The 20,434-nt window shown below is 35.0% G+C and overlaps 2 protein-coding genes across 3 annotated transcripts in view; one reads left to right on the forward strand and one right to left on the reverse strand.

Moving 5' to 3' along the window:
- The window catches only part of whd (carnitine O-palmitoyltransferase whd), a 101,567-nt gene extending 86,461 nt beyond the window's left edge, over window positions 1-15,106 (reverse strand). Inside the window, exon 1 of one of the 2 annotated variants that reach the window (XM_085941524.1) lies at window positions 14,832-15,106. The gene's annotated coding sequence lies outside the window, so the exon portion shown is untranslated. The remainder of the gene's footprint in view (window positions 1-14,831) is intronic. The other variant, XM_085941520.1, reaches the window with a different exon arrangement.
- A 2,136-nt stretch (window positions 15,107-17,242) lies between these two features.
- Window positions 17,243-20,434, forward strand: LOC147079495 (uncharacterized). Its single transcript, XM_085940361.1, has 2 exons — window positions 17,243-17,319; window positions 17,765-20,434. The coding sequence occupies exon 2, from the start codon at window positions 17,779-17,781 to the stop codon at window positions 18,592-18,594; it is 816 nt and encodes a 271-aa protein (XP_085796487.1). The 5' UTR covers window positions 17,243-17,319; window positions 17,765-17,778; the 3' UTR covers window positions 18,595-20,434.

Genomic DNA, 20,434 nt, shown 5'->3' on the forward strand with positions numbered 1-20,434 from the left:
AAGAACGTACCACAACAAAACTGGTGGATTTTCCTGGGCTAATCGCATTATCAATTGCCGGCCACAGACGGACAGTTCTCGTAACAGGTTGAACATGCCAGTTAAGGCCATTGGACCCGTTTTTTCCTGTCTTCTCAGAATCGTGGAAATGGCAAGGACGTTTAACACGAATTGACACATAATAAACACTTTATTTATTTAAAATCTAATAAATAATATTCAAATAACACTTTTTGTGTCATTAAAATTTTCTGATTCGCTTTACTTTTTAAAATAAATGACAAATATAAATATTAAGTTATTGTGAAAATATAGACTAATTTTATTTATTGTATGTAGTGAATATTACAAATTATTAATTTAAGACGTTCACAACATAAATTAATATACCTAATTGTGAATGACAATGTCGCTAAATCTAAATAAAATCTAAGTATATATTTTAATAATATCATAGTAATTAATTATTATACTGATGATTGATGTAAATATAATTTTGTGGCTTATTGTATATAAAATCAATACCTTTATAAATATTACCGTTTTCTTACTTAATTAATACTGTCCATTAAAGGGAATAATTTATTCAAAAGAAAAGATTATATTTTATATTTACACGAATGTGTATAATATTGTTTCGGTGAATCGATAAAATACACAATCCACTAGTGAAATCATGATTCATTTTACCAACGTCATAGGTGTGTATTTATGTCAATTTGTTTCTAATAAAAACAATTATAACCATAATAAATTCAAAGTTAAATTATTCGTGTATCATCGTTCAAGTATACCCTACCTAAAACTAATTTAAACAATACCCCTGTGTATTATCTCCGCGAACATAACCTCCATAGTTTTTGACACTTGCTCTGCCACGGACAATAACTGTACGTATATGGGCACGTCTGTTGACAGTTCGACAGATTTAAATGGGGTAGTTAAACTGATCTGTGGTGTGTCCACTAACGTACAGTTATTGAACAGTTATTGTCTGTGCCATGTTCAAACTGCTACGAGAACTGTCCGTCTATGGGGGCCTAATGAGGAGACTTTAAGACGTGCCAATAACCCGAGAGAACTTAATGTTAGTATCAGGTCATATTTTTCGCGATTAGAAGTTTGATTTACTCCAGTTCATAATGGAGAGAAATTAATGCGAAAGCGGGGGCACAACTGGCCCATTGTCCAAGACATTGGTGATCTGATACAAATAGCCAAGGATATGGAGCTGTACTGCAATAATGTAAAGGAACTGCACCACCAAAAGAAATAGAATATTAAATTTAATTCATTATTCTACCAGCGAATAAATTCGAGGCAACTGTTGCTAGATTAATAAATCTAGGCGCGTGCACCAATTTCAATCCCCTTACGAAGAACAATCATTATAATAGACCGATGTTTAGCGTTTTTGACCTTATTAATAATAACTTAATAACATAACACGTATCGTGACTCGAGAGCCAAACACCAATAAAACCGGTCTCATAACATCAGTATTATCCTATCACAGATACAACTCTTTAACATTATAAATTTACTATTCACAATGTAACTTAGTGAGTTTTATCACCATCGATGATGTATGGGTTCTAAACAGCTGGACTATGGTAGACCAGCGTTCTTCAAATAGGTTTTCGCGAAGTAAACCGATAACTAAGGCTCAATATTGTTCGAAACTGTAAACTTCGATGGTAGTGCTAGTTATTACTCATACTTCTAATGCAATATTGTAAACTGTTTTTAGAAAGTGAGGGAAAGATTGTTGCGTATTGAAATAAATGGTAATAATTTGAACAAAATATGCAGTCGAAAATCTTTAACTAGCACTAGCACTACCATAATAATTCCCAATTCAGTGAGACGACCTGTATATAGTCGGCCTTGGGTTTCATCGGCAGTAGCGACGTGTGATCAGGTGAAATGTCGTTGTGATTGAAAACGCGCAATGTTACTTATTCACAGGTGCGCGCGCATTTTTATAACGGCAAAAGTTTACAAACAATTGTATACTTACTTTCTTTAGTGACTTATGTATCTTGGTTTGGATTAGTTCGGTTTCGTGACATTCATTGTTGAGGATCATCTTCAATATACATTTATTGCGAACAGGTTACCGCGTTGCATTCGAAGATAATCAATTTGTAGAACTACCATCCTAATTCTAAATTCTACGCCACGGCCAGAATATAGCCGGCCTTGCCAACAACCGATAGGGATGTTGTCAGAGCCGGATTTACCATATGGCTAATGGAGCTATTATAGCCCAGAGCCCCGAATTAATAGGGTGGCCCTAAAAATAAATGGAAAGACATCCACAAGCAGCATTTTTTTTAAATACGTTTTTATCAATTGCATTTTAGACCTCTTCAAATGTAAATCCGACCCTGGTTTTGTACCAGATATACCTAAAAGATTTCTGTAACTGAAATTAACCAAAAAACGTTGTGATGGAGTTTGTTCAAGGAAAACCTTTTTCTACGCCAGTCGAGATTTTATACAGTAATTGTGAAAGTGACACCGAACAAGGTAACTAAGCTAATACCATTGTACCGAACATCACACTCTTGTGATGTAGTTGGAAGTGCTACGTTGAGATTTAAAAAAAACTATCGTTATATTGAACTGCCATTATATAGTATAGGTACGAGTATATACTATAATATTATAGTACCTACCTATATATATATATATTTAAATATTCAACAAAAAAACTCAAATATCAGTAACTGATACAACGTACAATATACTTACCTATAAGTATCTAGCTACATTATTATAACTAGTGAGTGCAAAAGAACATATCCCGTAAAAAATAATATAGGTAGTGATACCAAATACCATAATGCCTAAATCCCCCATCAAAAATCCTCCAATCGACAGAGTTGGGAATGTAATGGTAATATTATTGTAACTGTAAATGAGTCAAGGCTAGACCAGGATGCACGGTGAAGGTAGTACGGTCAGTCGGTAACCTACCCTGGGCCTTGAACGACGCCCTAAAAATACAATTTGCTACCTTTTTCACGCCAAAGCGTGAGTTTACAAATGTTGTTAATAATTAATTGTTAATTGTCAAGCGAAATATACTTACGTAATACTTAATTGCCCTGAATCAGTGTTTTTAATAAGTGAAAAGTATAAATCAACACCCTACGTAAACACATACCTATCAGTAGATACCACCTAGTTTGTGAGACTTAAAAGAGAGACAAAAAAAATAATTTTCCGAAAATTCGAGAAATTGTTATGTACCCTAAGTACTAAGGAATAATAATAAAGGAAGTTGAAAAAATAAATCTCGAGAAATCAATAAACCTATCTCGAGAAATGAAAAAAGTCGAGAAATCAGAAGCTCTAGTTATATAGTACCACCTATAATCTATATTATTTAAAACGGCGATAACAGAATCCTGCTAGCATTTCCAACACGTCATACCTATTATATTAGTACTTATATCAGACCTAGCTCTGGTGTACATACATACATGCCAGTTAATGACGATTACTATTATCTCAGACGTCCTGTGCAAGCATCACTTAAGTCGCGAGTATTAATTAATTGATATACCTACCTACTAACAAAGTAGCCCAACATTAATTATTATTAACGAGTGGAGGACATGAATTAAATAATCTATTAAATAAATCAAGTGCATTACTATTTTATATAACATCTATGACAATATTAATAAAGGGATTGATTTGACGAGTGATTACCAACACATTAGACGGCACCAGTATAAATTGTCCGCTGAGTGAGGGCACCACATGTTACCATTCAATACTTTTTATACTATTCTAATGGATTCAAGCTCTGTACTATTCCATTTAAGTCGTTTTTTGCGACCCGGGTTTCGCCTTTCGGCGTCTTCAGACACCGTGTACACTCGCCAAAGGTAAACACACAGTGTGTTTACCTTTGGTGAGTGTACACGGCGCCTGAAGATGCCATATCATTACTGGTAATAAAAAAATAAACACAGGTCGTGTCTTTCAACGGAGACTTTGGAGAAAATCCTGCGAATTGGCATTTGAAACATTGTAACGGATAATGATTTATTGTGTAAAAATATGCAATCATACCCCTCTCGTTAAATTGTTTTTGTGGGCTGTAGCTGTAATAATTTTGAAGTTAATTTTTGTTTATTATTCTTAAATTTTTGCTTTACATGCAAGTAAATGAAATGTTCTAATATTTTTAATAAAAATGTACTTGTAATAATAATTAATGGTAAATAAAGTACTGTTGGTCACTAAATACTGAAATTTTTGGTTCTGATTTCGGGGGCCATGGTCTGAAAAAGTTTAAATATTGAAAAAAGAAAAAATAAATATTGCAAGTTGGCGCATTGAAATACGACATTGTTTATAGTCACCGTTCAGTTGACGTTCGACCAATACACGAGAATTTTGTGATGGTTTTATCGTTTTGGAACTGGTCAGTAAATCAACAATAATATCCATTCGTAACAAATACATGTTTCAGGATTTCTCGTGGCAATTTAATAATTAATGGAATTGACTGAATTCATTGGATACAAAATTGTTTCGAAATTCTTAGCTGCGATTTTTGACATTAATATTTTCTATGAATCCGCCGAGCTAAATGAAATGTTAATCCATGGGTCGTATTATTCAGCATCTCTTAAAATATATGTGGGCTAAATTAGGTTTTCTTCAACGTCATTGCCAACCTAACAGCAAGCAATTATTTGCACGCTAAGGTGGCCTCGGTAAAAAAGGATGCACGTTGTGATTTTTCTTTGTAAGTTGCTGACATCAAATTGCATACCCATATGTAATCAGTCGATTTTATTTCCTGCATACGATACGTAGGTACACTAATAGCTAGAAGCTGCTACAGGGCGATACAGGGGATAGGTAGGTGCGTACCACAATCAATCCGATGATGAATAATTATTAATTTATTCGTCATTACACTCAGTCATTCCTTACTTTGTTTATTTAGGTACTCTATGTGTAGGTATATACATTATCATAGTGTGTTGTATTTTCGATTTTTGCATATTTATATGATAATTATATATTTTCAATGTTTTTTTTTACATAAAGTTGATAATTCAGTGTTGCCAACTGTCATTCACAAAAATATGCCAGATAGAATAAGAAAATAAGCCAGATGGCAGAAAAAATGCTAGATTTTCTCAAAACTCAAAAAGTGTCTGTATTAACCTTCTTTTATCAAAACAAAGATCGAAAATGTATTTCGGATTGAGCAAACAATATTAAAATAGAATTCAAAATTAATACAGGTAAGAAATTTAGTCATCAATTTGTATGTCGGATTCATAATATAAGGTACAAAAGGTCAACATGTTGATTTTTATGCAAATCTGTTATAATAATATTCTGGCTTTATTATGACAGGTGTAAAGCTGTTTGAGGTATCAAAAAACGCTAGATTTAACTCCATACACCAGATGCAATATTAAAAAATGCTAGATCTGACAAGAAAAAGTTGGCAACGCTGCTTTGTAGGTATGTATATTTACTATTCATTTTATATTATATAGTCTAAGATTCACTTCTTTTATAATAACAATAACGGTTATTCTTAAATTCTAAGTACATATACTAACCAAACAAACTACGTAATAAAAGTAATTATTTATACGACTATAATATACTCGTACTTATTTAACATAAGTATTATTAAACAATATTTTTTAAGTTATACCTACATACTTACTATGTTAGAAAATATTTGACGGAATTTTAGCCGGTTACTTGGTTAAGTTATTCGTAAAAAAATGTATGATCATGGCCCCCATAGCCCCAAAAGGGGGGCTGACCAAGGTGTAGCCTAGGGCCCGGGATCGAGGAGGCCCGGCGTAGCAGGTTGACCAGATAAATGAGATAAACACACATCACAAGTGTTGCTCTAATAGTAAAAAAGTCGCGGGCGCTATTTCAGTTTCTAAATATATGTGGTTGTGTGATATAATTGTTGATTTTTGTTTGTCGATACTCAACTACTCTATAATTAATATTCAAAAATAGTTTTAAATACACTGAATACCCTTAATTTTACATCGAACACCATTTAGAAAACGTTACTTGTGACAGTCACACTGCTTTTGACATTAGAGATAGGTATGGGGGCCCGCCAAAGATTATAACATGGGGGCCCGCTTCAGGATGTGGGCCATGCGTATGATACATTGAATTACAATAAATTACACCATAGTGTTCTCTGATACCACGACACATGCCACCATATAAAATCTAAATATAAAAAAGGACACGATATCAGAATATTTGTTTTTCATATGTGTACCTACATGTTGATACCAAATATCATAATGCCTAAATCCCCCATCAAAAATCCTCCAATCGATAGAGTTGGGAATATAATGATATTATTGTAATTGTAAATGTGTCAAGGCTAGACCAGGATGCACAGCGAAACAAAGAAAAAGAAAGTTACCGTTATCTGTTTCTGGGCGGACGAAGGGTCGAGACTCGAGAGTAGGTACGGTCAGTCGGTAAACTACCCTTGAGCTTTAAACGTCGCCTCTAAATACAATAATTTGTCACCTTTCGCGCCAAAGCGTGCGTTTACAAAATAATGTTGCTGATAATTAATTGTTACTTGCCAAGCGAAATATACTGACATAATACTTAATGTCCCTTAATCAGTGTTTTTAATGAGTGGAAAATTGTAAATCAACACCCTACGTAAACCCTTACCCACCAATGTGTATGCGCAAATATTTAAACGGACACATTCAACGAATAGGACAATGATACTGTAAAAACATCAATCAATAACAAACCAAAAGCTTGGAGTTAATAATTTATAATTCTTCTTACCAATGTACTTTTGATAGGAATTAAATAAATAGTCTCGTAACATAACCGCCCACTCAGTACTTTGAAATGACTTCACAGTCACACTCAACAATCTCCATACTAATATTTTGTTATTTTATTGCCCGACCACTTCAACATACAGGTGTCTGTAGGTACCTACTATTTTTGTTAGAAAAGTAACTACGAAAGAAGTATTCTGCTAGGACGTTAGGTCAAACTTATAAATTTACGGACGCATTTATATAATAATAAGCATCTCGATATTCGTAAGCTGAGTTTTTGAATCGGTCGAAAATCACAGTACTTACAGCAGTTACAGCCAACTACATAATATATTGGATTTTCTTGTTCGCAATTTAATTCGTAGGACAAAATAATAAAACCAGGAATAATAAATTATATCAGGGGTACCAATAAGGTCGATCGCCATTTTTTTAAAATTTATTTATTCATAATTTAGAAGTAGGTATAGTGAGATTTTATTTTCACATGATCAGTGCTGTAAACGCTTTTAAAGAAAAGCTGAATATGTTTCTATCCAAGGTTGAAAATGAAAATTTAAATAATTTTCCGAACATGATGCATCAACTTTAGTTTCTACAAATTGTAATAATAATAAATACATCGAAGAAGTCAAGAAATTAACCACCGCTACCAAGATTTAAAAAAGTAGATAGCATGATTTTATATATGAGTTTTCCATCTGGTACCAAAATAACAAAGCAGAAGTAATTGCAGTAAACCTTTTTACACTTTTTGACATGGATATGTTGAAACTTGAAGAGGAAATAATTACGCTGCAACAAAAGCTTCGAAAGCTCAGAATAAAATAACTACAGTTATGTAAATAAAAATTTCCTGTACAACGCTATATGTAATTTTTTAATAAGATTCTATTTTAGTTTAAAAATATATCAATTATATAGTACTATACTTATATATATCTTAATTATTTCAGAAAAAGTAGATCGCGGAAGATTTCTCTTCTCCAAAGTAGTTCTCCAAAGAAGATTTTTCTTCTCCAAAGTAGATCTTATATAAAAATTAGTTTTGTCCCTGCATTGTATCTATATTTCATTTTTCCATTTCGGTAAAATGACTCAAATGGAAATGTCATTACAACATGATAGACACGTCATATAATAATATTATCAAGTATAAAAAATAGATTACTGTTATCTGGAGAAAACTCACAACATTATGCACTATTAAATGCCAACATAAATGGTAAAACAAGTAAATTTTCGGTCCTAAGCAAAGCACCTGGGGTGGATGACATATCGAAAGATATTTTGCGAGAAAGTGTTATTAATCATACGTTCAATCCATTGGGTATATGATTTTGTATCAAACACACATTGAACAAGCAAACGTGTGATGTTTGAGAGATGTAGGTTTCAAATACTTTCACTTTCTTTGGGACAAAGAGATGCGACAACCTACACAAAATAAATATTTTTTTTGTATACTAGGTTAGCTCAGTGTGAAACCTTTTAAATCAGTGTTTCAGTAGGTACTACCAGAGAAGTTCATTGCAGGTAGTTTATGCCTTATTTAGAGGTAACATAATTTATTATAAGGCGGCGGCAAAACTCAGGAAGAAATGCGAACGATACAGCACAGCGTTTGAGATTCCGTAGCCGTAGAGGTTACAAAATTTTAAACCGTGGCGCTAAATTCCTATAAATATTTGAAATATGGCTATTCATTCAGTCACATACAAAAAATGGCATTACCAATGTACCTATCTGATTTACCAAAAAGTTTTATCAAATAAAACGATGAAGCCCTCATGACAATAACAACATTTGAAGAAAGTTCATGATGATAAAAAAGATTTAGTTTATTTGAAAGCACTTATATTAGAACATTTTTGATTTCAAACGACTTGATATTCTTAAAATGACCATACTATTTATTACCCGATTGGGTTTTTGACACTTTTGCAAGTATAAAAACAGAATAATCTCTATAATTACAAGAATAACTTATAGAATAGTAACAAATGAGGAATTGAAATTGACATTCAAAGACGGCCGCTAAAACTTCTGGCTGCAAGGTATATAGGTACCACCTACCTACATTTTATCATGTATTTATGATCTATCTATAGCTACACAACGCTTACAAAAGTTTTTAATTGCATTTTCTTCTAAAAGCAGCCAACTGCAAATAACTAATAGCGGTGATTTAATAATGCTGCTGACAAAAATAGACCCGAACATTATAATATTGGTAGCAGCGCATGGGTTCATCCTTCCCATTAAGATTATTTTTTAATGTTATTCATTATTTTTATTCTAATTATGGTAATGTTGATTTTAATATTTTAATTATTATTTAAGCATCATGGCAACATTTAAAAAATATCTTTCATTACTATATTCCGTGGATAGAAATATATATTTTACTCACATAAAGAAACGTAAATTTGTCGCTGCATCTTTTAGTTTGTTCGATTAAACTTTAAAGAATGTAGATTTCCAGACACTGATCACCTTTTTCCTAGAAAAGGTGCGATGGTCCAAATAAGTTTGGGAATTTCTGGTTTAAATGATGACAATGATTTTTTTAGTTCGTCTCATTAATTTAATAAAATTAGATTATCTTAAACGGTTCGGACCAACGAACAAAAGAGTGGTTCTGCATATGGTAATAAAGTTATTTTTAATTTAGGTACTTATTACTAACCTTGCATTTCCGCACAAAATTATTCTTAAGTTGATCAAGTAAATAAAAAAATCTTAACATGATGAACTGTGTTATTCATAAAACCGCGAATTATAACGAAAACAACTACTTAACGGCCCACATGCCCAACGAAGGTCAAAATGGAGTTTTTTTGGTTTTTTCAAAGCATTAGCCTGAACATTCCTTAAACGCTGTAGATAATCTATTTATATAATTTTGAAGCCTTATTATCCATTATATTTATTTTAAACATTTGAAGATAATTCTAAAGATACTGATTATAAGCTATGTCTTTGAGCATTCAAATGTGATAAACATCCTACGAATAATTATTGACCTAAGAATAAGGTAGTATTTTTTTTTAAATACGCCATTTCTATTGGCATTTCCCAGTGTTTAAGCTACAACATACGGCCGTAGCCATAAGTTGACAAACGATAACTGAAGTAGGGAGTAAGATCATGTTAACGCGCGTGTTTGAACATTTTAGATTTATTAATTTTACAATTACAAAACCATTAGTAAAATTAGTGTTAACATTATATAGTGACATATTTACGATAAAAAATTATATTTTATAATCTTTTTGATCTCAAATTTAACAAGAATTAGGCATTTTATTATTCAAAAATGGGCACGATTAACACATTTGAAGATAATTCTAAAAATATTGATTATAAGCTATATCTTTGACCATTCAAATGTGATAAACATCCTACGAATAATGTTTGCTTTATAATAATTATTGACCTAATAAGGTAGTATTTTTTTGAAATACGCCATTTCTCTTGGCATTTCCCAGTGACTAAGCTACAACATACGGCCGTAGCCATAAATTGGCACACGATAAATGAAGTAGGGAGTAAGATCATGTTAACGCGCGTGTTTGAACACGTACCTGACCGAAAAACAAAATATTTTTTTAAAAACGGTCTTGCTAGCATTGAAAGGGGAATTGCAGTTAGTAAATCAACGATGGGCAAAATCTTTATTTTTGATAAGCGCATGGTCAAACAGAAATAATGTAAATTAGGACCCCTCGAAGACAATATAAATAAGATATTGTTTGCCTTATTACTCCAATGCACAAGCATGGAATTTTTTCTAAAAATAATGGAATAGACAATATACTCACTTGCCTATAATTATTTTTAATAACACTGCAATAAAAATTTGCAACTCTGACCTTTTTTGTATGTCTTTTTGTTTGAAAATAGGGTGATCAATTATTATTATAAGTACTAATATTTCATCATGTTTTATTTTCATAAATTTTTTTAACCATCCTAAAGATATGTCGGTACAGCATTCTTAGGTAGGTAGGTACCTAAATGATACCAATACATTTACGAATTGCCCATGGTGCCATACATTGACTTTCGAGTGCCACTGCAGAATGATTTACCAATATCTATGGACGTAATTTAAGTTAGAATGACCCACATGAAGCCGCAGTCACTCACGTGTGTAAAGGTCAACTCTCCTCCACGCGCATTTAAACCTACTCGAGTACATACAGTTTTTTGTTGGAAATTTTACCTACACGGTGTGTTGTTCCTCGTTGTTTCGGTTGCTAAACTTCGTGCCTTACGTCTTCACTCGGCAAACCTGAACAAGTCATCATGGTATCGTCACGGGTAAGTGAATGGTACCAATGAATCGAGTAAGCAATGCATCTAACCTAACCAAAGACAGGCCAATAAAAGAAGATGGAAATAAATTCACCATAAGTGCTGGAACGTGTTTCTTTTTTTTTAAATATCCTTAACACTCGTACTCTACAAATCTACTCAAGGCTGTCAATAGCTGACATGTACCTACATATATTATTTATAATTGTTTTTAGCACTACAAAACCATAAAGCCCAGTGATGTCCCGTGGGGGTAGAGGGTCGTTTGGGGGCAGCAGTTACTCGAAGGGCGGCAAATCGAGGAGAATCAGTTTGAATATATAGAAATAGCTACCTAAACTTGGTAATATCGAACATATCTTTCCATTAAAAAAATCAGTTCACTGGTTTTGTCGGGTTCATGATATCTAGTTTACTTCCGTTGTCCTTCGACGTCCTTGGTGACCAGAAACGACACGTGCAGATTTGCGAATAGTTAGTCTGATATTTTGTTAGAAATGTATGCATACAACACATTTCTTAGATATTAAACTCATGAAAGGATGATGTATAAATAATGTGCTTAATGCCTAGGGGCGGCATTTTACCTAGGGACGTCACTGATGAAGCCCAATCACAGTTAGTAGTATAGTCAAATAGTTAATAGCATGGCTCCCACATTTTGAAGCGACCCCCCTACCCATCGCTAAGGTTAAAGTCAGTGTGACGATCTACAGTTGTGTATTCCAAATAGTGTTCGAGGTAAAATGTAGGGTATTTTATTGCGATTTTTTTGTATTTTTAAGACACCCACTTGAATTAAAGAGTTGTCAAATATCGACAAACAATACCTATGTAGTCAAAAATTGCATGGTACAAGCACATATTTTTAGATGTTAGTATGCTTGAAGTGAAATAGCGCTGCAGGCGACATTTTTTTTACTAGTATTGCAACTGGGCATCACTGGGCTGGTCGATTCGCCACGCTGGGCCCCCAGACTAGAGCCCTGTCAGTCCCCCCTTGTGGGGGAAATAAACGTGAACGACTGAGTCTCTAAAACATAAAATTCTGAATTTATTCGGCTACATAGCCAGAAGGGAAAACAACAATTTGGAAAGACTAATCGTTAACGGAAACGTTGAGGGTCGACACGGATGAGAGGTCGTCTACACGATTTTCCGATCAAGTGGAGGACGGTGTTGCCAATAAGCTAATCACGTGATCAATAAGTGAAGTGAAGTAATAAGATAAAAGTGATCGCCGGAGAGACATAACTAGGACATTTGAAAGAAATCAGGATCCCAACAGCCAGGGTCACGAAAACGAAGAATCTCCATATAACTGGATACTTAGATTATTTGAAAGAGAGGTTCTGCGACTGGTATGTGGTCCCGTAAGCGAAGGTGGGACGCTTATAATTATTATGGTAGGATTAGATAATATCCACATTCAAAGTTGAACTGGGCAGACGCCACACAGGAATCCCTATAATGGTACCACAGAGTGGAGGTTACATTAACTGATTTTTGTTTTTACGGGAAACGGAAGTTAGCCACTTTCTCAATATATTAGGTTCATAATCTGAGTCCAAACACACATTGAAAAACAACATGTGAATTTGCCAGACCCGGGACCCACGACATTATAAGCCTGGCGCGTAACCTCTCGGTCACCGTGGGTGTTACTGTTTCTTTCTTGTGTTTATTAATTTTAGTTTTCAAAATGGTCCATACCCACAAAAAAGACAAAGAGAGAATGTGCGTCAAGGTATGTATGAAAAGACGACTCATGGACATACCTCAGGAAATTTGTAACAAAAGCTCGCCTCACATGACAACCACTTGAAGTTATTGCATCCCGCTTGCACGGATGGTTTGGACATAGGGATTTGATATTGGGGTGTACAGCACCTATTGGTTGGCATGTGTGGTGAGCCCAGGGAAAGCGACAGCTTTTGAAATAAAATTTATAACATCGCAATCGTTCATTAAGCAAAAAAGGGTGATTTTACTAATTGAACTGCCTAATACCTATAACATAGTTTTCTAAATTTTGTACGTATATAGGTATAATGTTTATAACAATTTGCCCCTACTCGACGAATTAATTTCCGTTTTTATAATATGTGTTATTTTATTCATCTGAATTTTTGGGTTAATAAATTACTTGTGTTATTTGAAGTAAAACTGATTCGACGAAACAGAAAAATATTACAAATTAACGCACATTCAATATTGGTAATATTTGAGGACACTCGCTTTGTGTTTCTTGAGTTTTACGTCCTGACCGTCATAAAGTAATAAATCGAATCCGACTGGCTTTCACATTTCTATCTTAAGCCTCGTTGACACGATCCAAATTGACTTGGACCGAGCGCACTCGTTCGAGACATCTTCATACTAATTATTCGGTAACCGGACAAACAGAACATGACAAAATAGAACAGCCAGGGGAAAAATGAAACATTAACTTTTGTGGAATCTATTTAGGTTAGGTTACGTTATGTTAGGTTAGGTTAGGTTAGCTTAGGTCATTATTTCGTTGTACCTAGTCACCCAATCATTTTGAACATATTATATTGATTAAGATGAGATATCCTAAGCTTGCCGGCAAAGTCCCGTTTATTTGAGGCTTTCTAGCGATTAGGAACGCAGAAATTAGGTATATAATTTGATTTATTATGGCGTATTGAAAATCTGTGCTATTAAAAATCTATCAACATAATAGAGATAGCACAATTTCAATATTAAATTTATATTTTTCCTGAAAGGTCATAGTTATATTTATCGTTGTTCTGTTTTGTCATGTTCTGTTTTGTCACTGTTCTGAATTGGGGAGGAGTATTATAAGATTAGTTGAATTAAACTGCTTTGGTGTTTTAAACTTTTCACCCTGATTCCTAGGTTTATTGGGGAAGATGTCAAGTAGGTTAGTACCTATCACAATAATGACACAGGTTGATCCTGGAACACTCAGCACAACTTTGAAGTGCGCCGAACGTTCGTTATACCACGGCATACTCCCATACAATGGGTGTGAAAACGTGGCGGATGGAGGAGGGAAAAGCAAGCGTCATAAAATCATAAGTTAATTAACTTAACTGTCGTCACAGGCTAACCCCCTTTTCAATGTCTTCATAGGAAAACGCAGAACAGTATGTAATAGAATAGACTATGCTATATTCATAGACGTGTTAAATATTTTTATTATTCACAACTGTGGTGGTCGGTAATAACTGGCTATTAATTGTCTAGTCAGTTTTAAGAAGACGTATCACCTACTTACGTAGTGTTGTCAAAATTCAGGTTTTTTAAGAGATCTAGAAAAATAACGTAAGTACAATGTGGGTACAAACGTACGTAATCAAATTAACGTAAAAAATCATTGAAACCGTCACAAAATTATCTATGAATCGTTTGCTTCAATTATGTATTTAGTCCTTTCATACAGGAAGTATGTTTCGTTAAATAACACAAATTGGATAGAAGGTGATATAAAATTTACGCGTGACATAAGAAAACACGAACCTCAAAACACTACGTCCTTCGACGTAAGAAACTCTCTTGATATGGATGAATGATCAGTGACATTTCTGAAATGATATCGCAACTTTGACTGTAAACATTTAAGCGTACGTAGATTAAGACAAGAGAGGGTGTATTTATATAATATTAGAGAAATTGCTTTACCTCGAAAACGGGTCGACAGGACGATGTGGCACTGGTACAAAATCCGCTGCACTCAAAAAATGTTGAAACCAGACTAGCTATAGTTAACTAAATCATTCAAACAATTAGTTATAAATCTTGGATTCACAGAGTCCAAGAAATAATAACAAAACAATATTGTGAATTGTATGATAGCACTAGAAGAACGCACACTACAAAACCCTGCAAAATACGGACGAAACTGACCATAAACTGACTGAATCTGACTGAACGAGTGTTGCCATCTTTTTGTCACTAAATTATAGTACGCGGTCCAAGAAATAATTATATTATTTTAGCTAAAAGTATAGTACGCGTTGTCTTTGGTTGTACCTACATGTATGTTTTTTTGTTTCCTTCTAATTTGAGAGATATTGAGAGTCTCTTTTTATTAATATTAATCTTTTTCGGACAAAAAATGTTTAAAGGTGAATTTGAAAAATTAACAATTTTTTTTCTATTCAATTATGCATAGGTATAATATGAGGCACCAAGGCCAAACGGCCTTTTATCCTCGTCATCTCTGTAGTACTCGCGTTTGTGTACATATTAACGAAGAGCGCGTGGCCCTTCGTCGTGGATCTGAAATAAAAAAGAAAAAGAACTAGGAAAAATAGGGGTTATACAGCGGTTTCTTCTTTGAATTGACGGAATCAGCAATACGAAATATTTTATTTTGTATAATATTATCTACGTATGCAGAATAAGAATGAATCAATTTGGCCTCTTTTTTGTCTCCTACTGTAGGGAAAAATATAGACTATGCAGTTTTGCTCGTAGTCTCTAAAATTCGGTTGAGATGGCAGGATCGTAATTGTTTGATCGACTGGTTTAGGAAGCCTGCTAGCCATGGCCCCCATATCCTGAAGCGGGCCCCCAGGCTGGGATCTTTGGCGGCCCCCCCGACCCATCGCTATGGATAAAGGCAGTGTGACGCTCTACAGTAGCGTTTTCCAAATCGTGTAGATACGCGGTAAAATTAATGTGTACTTAGGTATATTTAGTATTTTTTGGTAAGTATATTTTAATATATCCATTTGAATTATGGAGTTGTACCGTACAACCACATAATTTAAAATAATAATATTATTTGAAAGAAAATAGCGCTACAGCGACTTTTTTTTCTATTAATGCAAATTTGTGATGTGTGTTTATCTCACTTATCTGGTCGACTCGCCTCGCTGGGCTCCAGGCTAGAGCCCTGTCAGCTCCCCCCCCTCTTGTGGGGGCCATGCCTCTAACTATCATGGAGCTGTCGATTTTTTTAGAAAGTTTCAAGACGTGGTCTTAAATGGTTTCAACGTTTAAGTCTATGCGTACAAACCATGGGGTATCTGTGATTGTTCTAAAAGATTTGTTTTGTATAGTCTGTAACGTTTTAAAATGTTTTGTACGATGGTGCAATCAATAAATAAATTTATAGTACAAATACTATAATTATAGTACAGTTGGCAGCACAGAGAACGAACTGATTGACCAATTACAACGACGATCAGAACCATAGACTAAAATTACACTTTATGGTGTTGAACTTTGCAAAAGAGAATTATTTGTAAAAAAATAAACCGTATGTAGTATAGGGTGGGTGACTGTTCCTAAAGTCAGCCGCCTCCAGTAGTCAGCCTTTTTAAGCCTTTCAACGCTTATAACAGTGGGTACATTAAAAAAAACAGTTTTGTTTAATTGTGTGCTAGTAGTCAGCCACTTGCAAGTGTAATTCTGTGCCAAACTGACCTCTGTGGTCCAATACGGAAATTAAAAAAAATCATGTTCACTCGTAGATATGGGAAATGAGTCACTTAATGAGGACTCCGACCGAATAGCTCAATTACGGATAGTGATTTGTTCGGACTAATTAGGTCAATTGTGTCTTTTGTTGCCGTAATAAAATGTATAGTTACTATTTCTTCCTATACTGCGCGCGCACTCTCGCGTATCTCGTTCGCCTCGAACGAGATATTCCGTTCGCCGGGCAGCGTATCCTTTGCACCCACGTTTCTTCCTATACTGCGCGCGCACTCTAGTTCAACGGAACGAAATATTCAGTTCGTCTGGCAGCGTGTCCTTCGCACCCACGTTTCTTCCTATACTGCGCTCGCACTCTAGTTCAACGGAACGACAAATTCAGTTCGTCTGGCAGCGTGTCCTTCGCACCTACGTTTCTTCCTATACTGCGCGCGCGCTCTAGTTCAACGGAACGACATATTCAGTTCGCCTGGCAGCGTGTCCTTCGTATCCACGTTTATTCCTATACTGCGCGAGCTGGCGAGAACTCTCGCGAATCTCGTTCGCCTCGAACGACATAAGCGCCAGGTGACACGGGACCGATTTGTTCGCTGGCTAAAGATTAGTTTTAAAAGATACGTTCGTTCGAGAACGACGCATGTCTATTCACTCGACAAGTTTCAACCTGACTGTGATGTTGTGGAATCTCTAACAAAAAAATAGCTGCTGCCAACATTTTAAAAAGGTATGTTTGATTTACTATTCATTGAATGCTACATGTTTAGGGCTTTTTTCATACATAATATGGTATTTTGTAGGAGTTATTCTATGAAAATATGGAGGAACCTCATTGTTTAATCAAATATTTGGGGGGCTGACTACCGGTTCAATGAAATTTCCAAAGTGGCCAGTACTCAGCCCGGTGGCTGAGCACTGGTGTATATAATTTTTAAGCAAATATAACATCTATGCATTCCATCTGGAAGAATCATAATGCTGTATCACAAAAATGTATTTATTTAGCGACGATATTCACACTAATCCAGTAGTCAGCCCTCATTTATGTAAGACGGCTGACTACTTACTGGACTTCGTTAAACCAGTAGTCAGCCTTAGTGATAGAATAATTATATTTAAGTATTTACATGTTTAACCCTTTATTGTTATTATTTTTTTGTTTCATTTTACAGAATAATAAACAACAATGTCACAAAGACCAATCCACCGATACTCGGAAAAATCCCTAAGCGACGCTTTAACCGCTGTAAGGAATGGGCAAACAACTAGAGTTGCTAGCAGAGAATTTGGAGTCCCCAGAGGCACGATTCAAGATCGAATCCATGGTCGTGTAGCAGAAAAACCGCGCAAGATGGGACCAGCCTCAATTCTTAGCCAGGTCGAAGAAAAAGAAATAGTGCAGTGGATTGTAGACCTTGCTAAGTGTGGCTTTCCTCGAAAAAAATCCGACTTGATAAACACCGTGGCAGCCATCAAGTCAGATGGCCGTAAAACACCATTTAAAGATGGAAGACCGGGCCAAAAATGGTACATGTCGTTTTTACGCCGCCATCCTGAGCTTACGCTGCGTGTACCCGAAGGTGTAAATAAGGCAAGGGCCATTATTACGGAGGAGTACATACGACAGTGGTTTGACAATTTAAAAACATTTTTGACTGATTTTGGTGCACTGGATGTACTCGAAGATCCGGGAAGAATCTTTAACGGTGACGAGACTGGGTTTAGTATATGTCCAAAGACGGGCAAGGTGATTGCTCCCAGGGGATGGAAGAATTTGTACGAAGTCAAACATTCTAATGAAAAAGAGGCAATCACAGTACTCCTTGTTTTTTCGGCGGGTGGCGAGACTCTGAATCCCATGGTGGTGTTCCCTTATGTAAGGCCACCTAAAGCTATCATTGATAGCATACCAACTGATTGGTTTTTGGGTAGATCAGAGTCGGGTTGGATGAAGAGTGATATATTTTATGAATATATTGCCAATGGAGTCAACACATGTTGACCACATCCATCCAACACAACACAACCACCCCTGACATAATATATTCGCCGTTTAAAGAACATTTCTTTTGGCCAGGCTCAATAGCTAAGTCCGCTAAGAGACCTGAAAAGTTGAAATTGCCAGGTGCAATATCATCATCTCTTTGGAGGGATATGATGACAAATAAAGAAAACGCAAAGAAAAGTGCTATCGAATCGAAAAATAAGAGGATTGAGGAAAGGGCTAAAAAAAGACAAGACAAACTGATGACAAAGCCAGCCAAGCGGGTTAAAAGTAATGCCTTGAATTCCTTGCGTAGTGAACCTAGCACAAGTGCTAATAATCATTATAAGCAGCAGTGTGCCTTGTGCTCAGATGATTTAGACAGTGACGCTGAAGAAGACGATTTGAAAAATTTAGGATGTGACTATTGTGCTAGATGGTTACACATGAAATGCACACAATATTGTGGTGAATCATTTGCAGATGTGGTGAACAAAGACTTTCGATGTGAATTGTGTTCAAACTATACCAATTATTTTATTATAATTTTCCATGTGTTATTTTAATGTTTTTTTGTATTGTGTTTACTAAAAAATATACTTTATTTTGTCCTTCTATGCATCATCATGTGAATACGTGTATTAATTAAGGCTCTAAGTACCAAAAAGTCGTATTGCCTGTAGATACAAAATACCGAGTCATTGCAGTAAAATTTCATGAAGCAGACCTTTTGAAAAATGTGGTTTTACAGTGTGAAGCAATCACGGCAGCTTCTATAATTTTAGGTATTAGGAAGTCGCAAGTGTCAACACATTATCGTCAGCCATTTTATATTGAATGAAGTTGACCACTGTAGTGCTATTTACACCATTATAAATAAAACAGGCCAATGGACTTACAACGTCAACAGGTTTAAATATTTTGCTGTATTTTTTTGACTTGCTTGAGGCACTTACACCATAGCTGAAGTTATTGGCGTTAGTATGTAGAACACTTTTCTATAAAAATGTCAGTTTTTTTGTTTTTGGTACTTAGAGCCTTAATTAATACACGTATTCATGTGTATTATTCATTTTTAATTGTTCTACCTACTCTCCATAAAATCATTCAGTATATCTGTCAAGTTTTATATTTAAGGCTGACTACTGGACAGATGAAAGGCTGACTACTGAATTTTGGCGGCTGAGTACTGGTTAAAATGGCATTTTTTTTTAAATTTCAATTCTTTTATACTTGGTATGACATTTACTGGTTGTTTTTATTGAGTTACATTGTTTAATATCTGTATAATGGGAAAATAGTGGAGAAAAAATCTATCAATCATTCATTAATTTAAAATCCCGTTCGAAAGTACACATGTCCCTTAAGTGGCTGACTACCGGGACATTCACCCTATACATACCTGGGTTATATTAGTTATAAGCATGTATAATAAAAAAAATTAGACAAATTAGGTAATGTGATCGAATTAAATTTTAAACATGAATTGCCAATGAAAATTTAAAAAAATATCTGGAATTTTGTTTTTTCAATTAATCAGAACAGGTAAGCAGCGACGTTTTGCGGGGTAGACGGATCATGCACTGTTTAGGGCGTCACAATTTTAAAGGTGAAGATCTGGCTTGGCAACGTGCTGCGAATGCCAGAAGAGAACTTCAAACTGGCGTGCCTTTATTTCAAGCCAACCGGATTCCAGCGTCCTGGAAGGTAGATAAATATTACCTATCTTTAGTTCAGAGTATATACGGTGGAACTATGGGATGCCGGTTTGACCTGGAATGAAGCAAGAAGACTGGCAAGTGACAAGGATTCTAGAAGATGCCCTTTGGTATCCATATGTTCCAGCTGAGGGGCAGAC

Source organism: Rhyacophila brunnea, unplaced genomic scaffold (genome assembly GCF_057557595.1).
Source record: "Rhyacophila brunnea isolate RB1 unplaced genomic scaffold, BYU_Rbru_1.0 scaffold_1, whole genome shotgun sequence".
Lineage (NCBI taxonomy): Eukaryota > Metazoa > Arthropoda > Insecta > Trichoptera > Rhyacophilidae > Rhyacophila > Rhyacophila brunnea.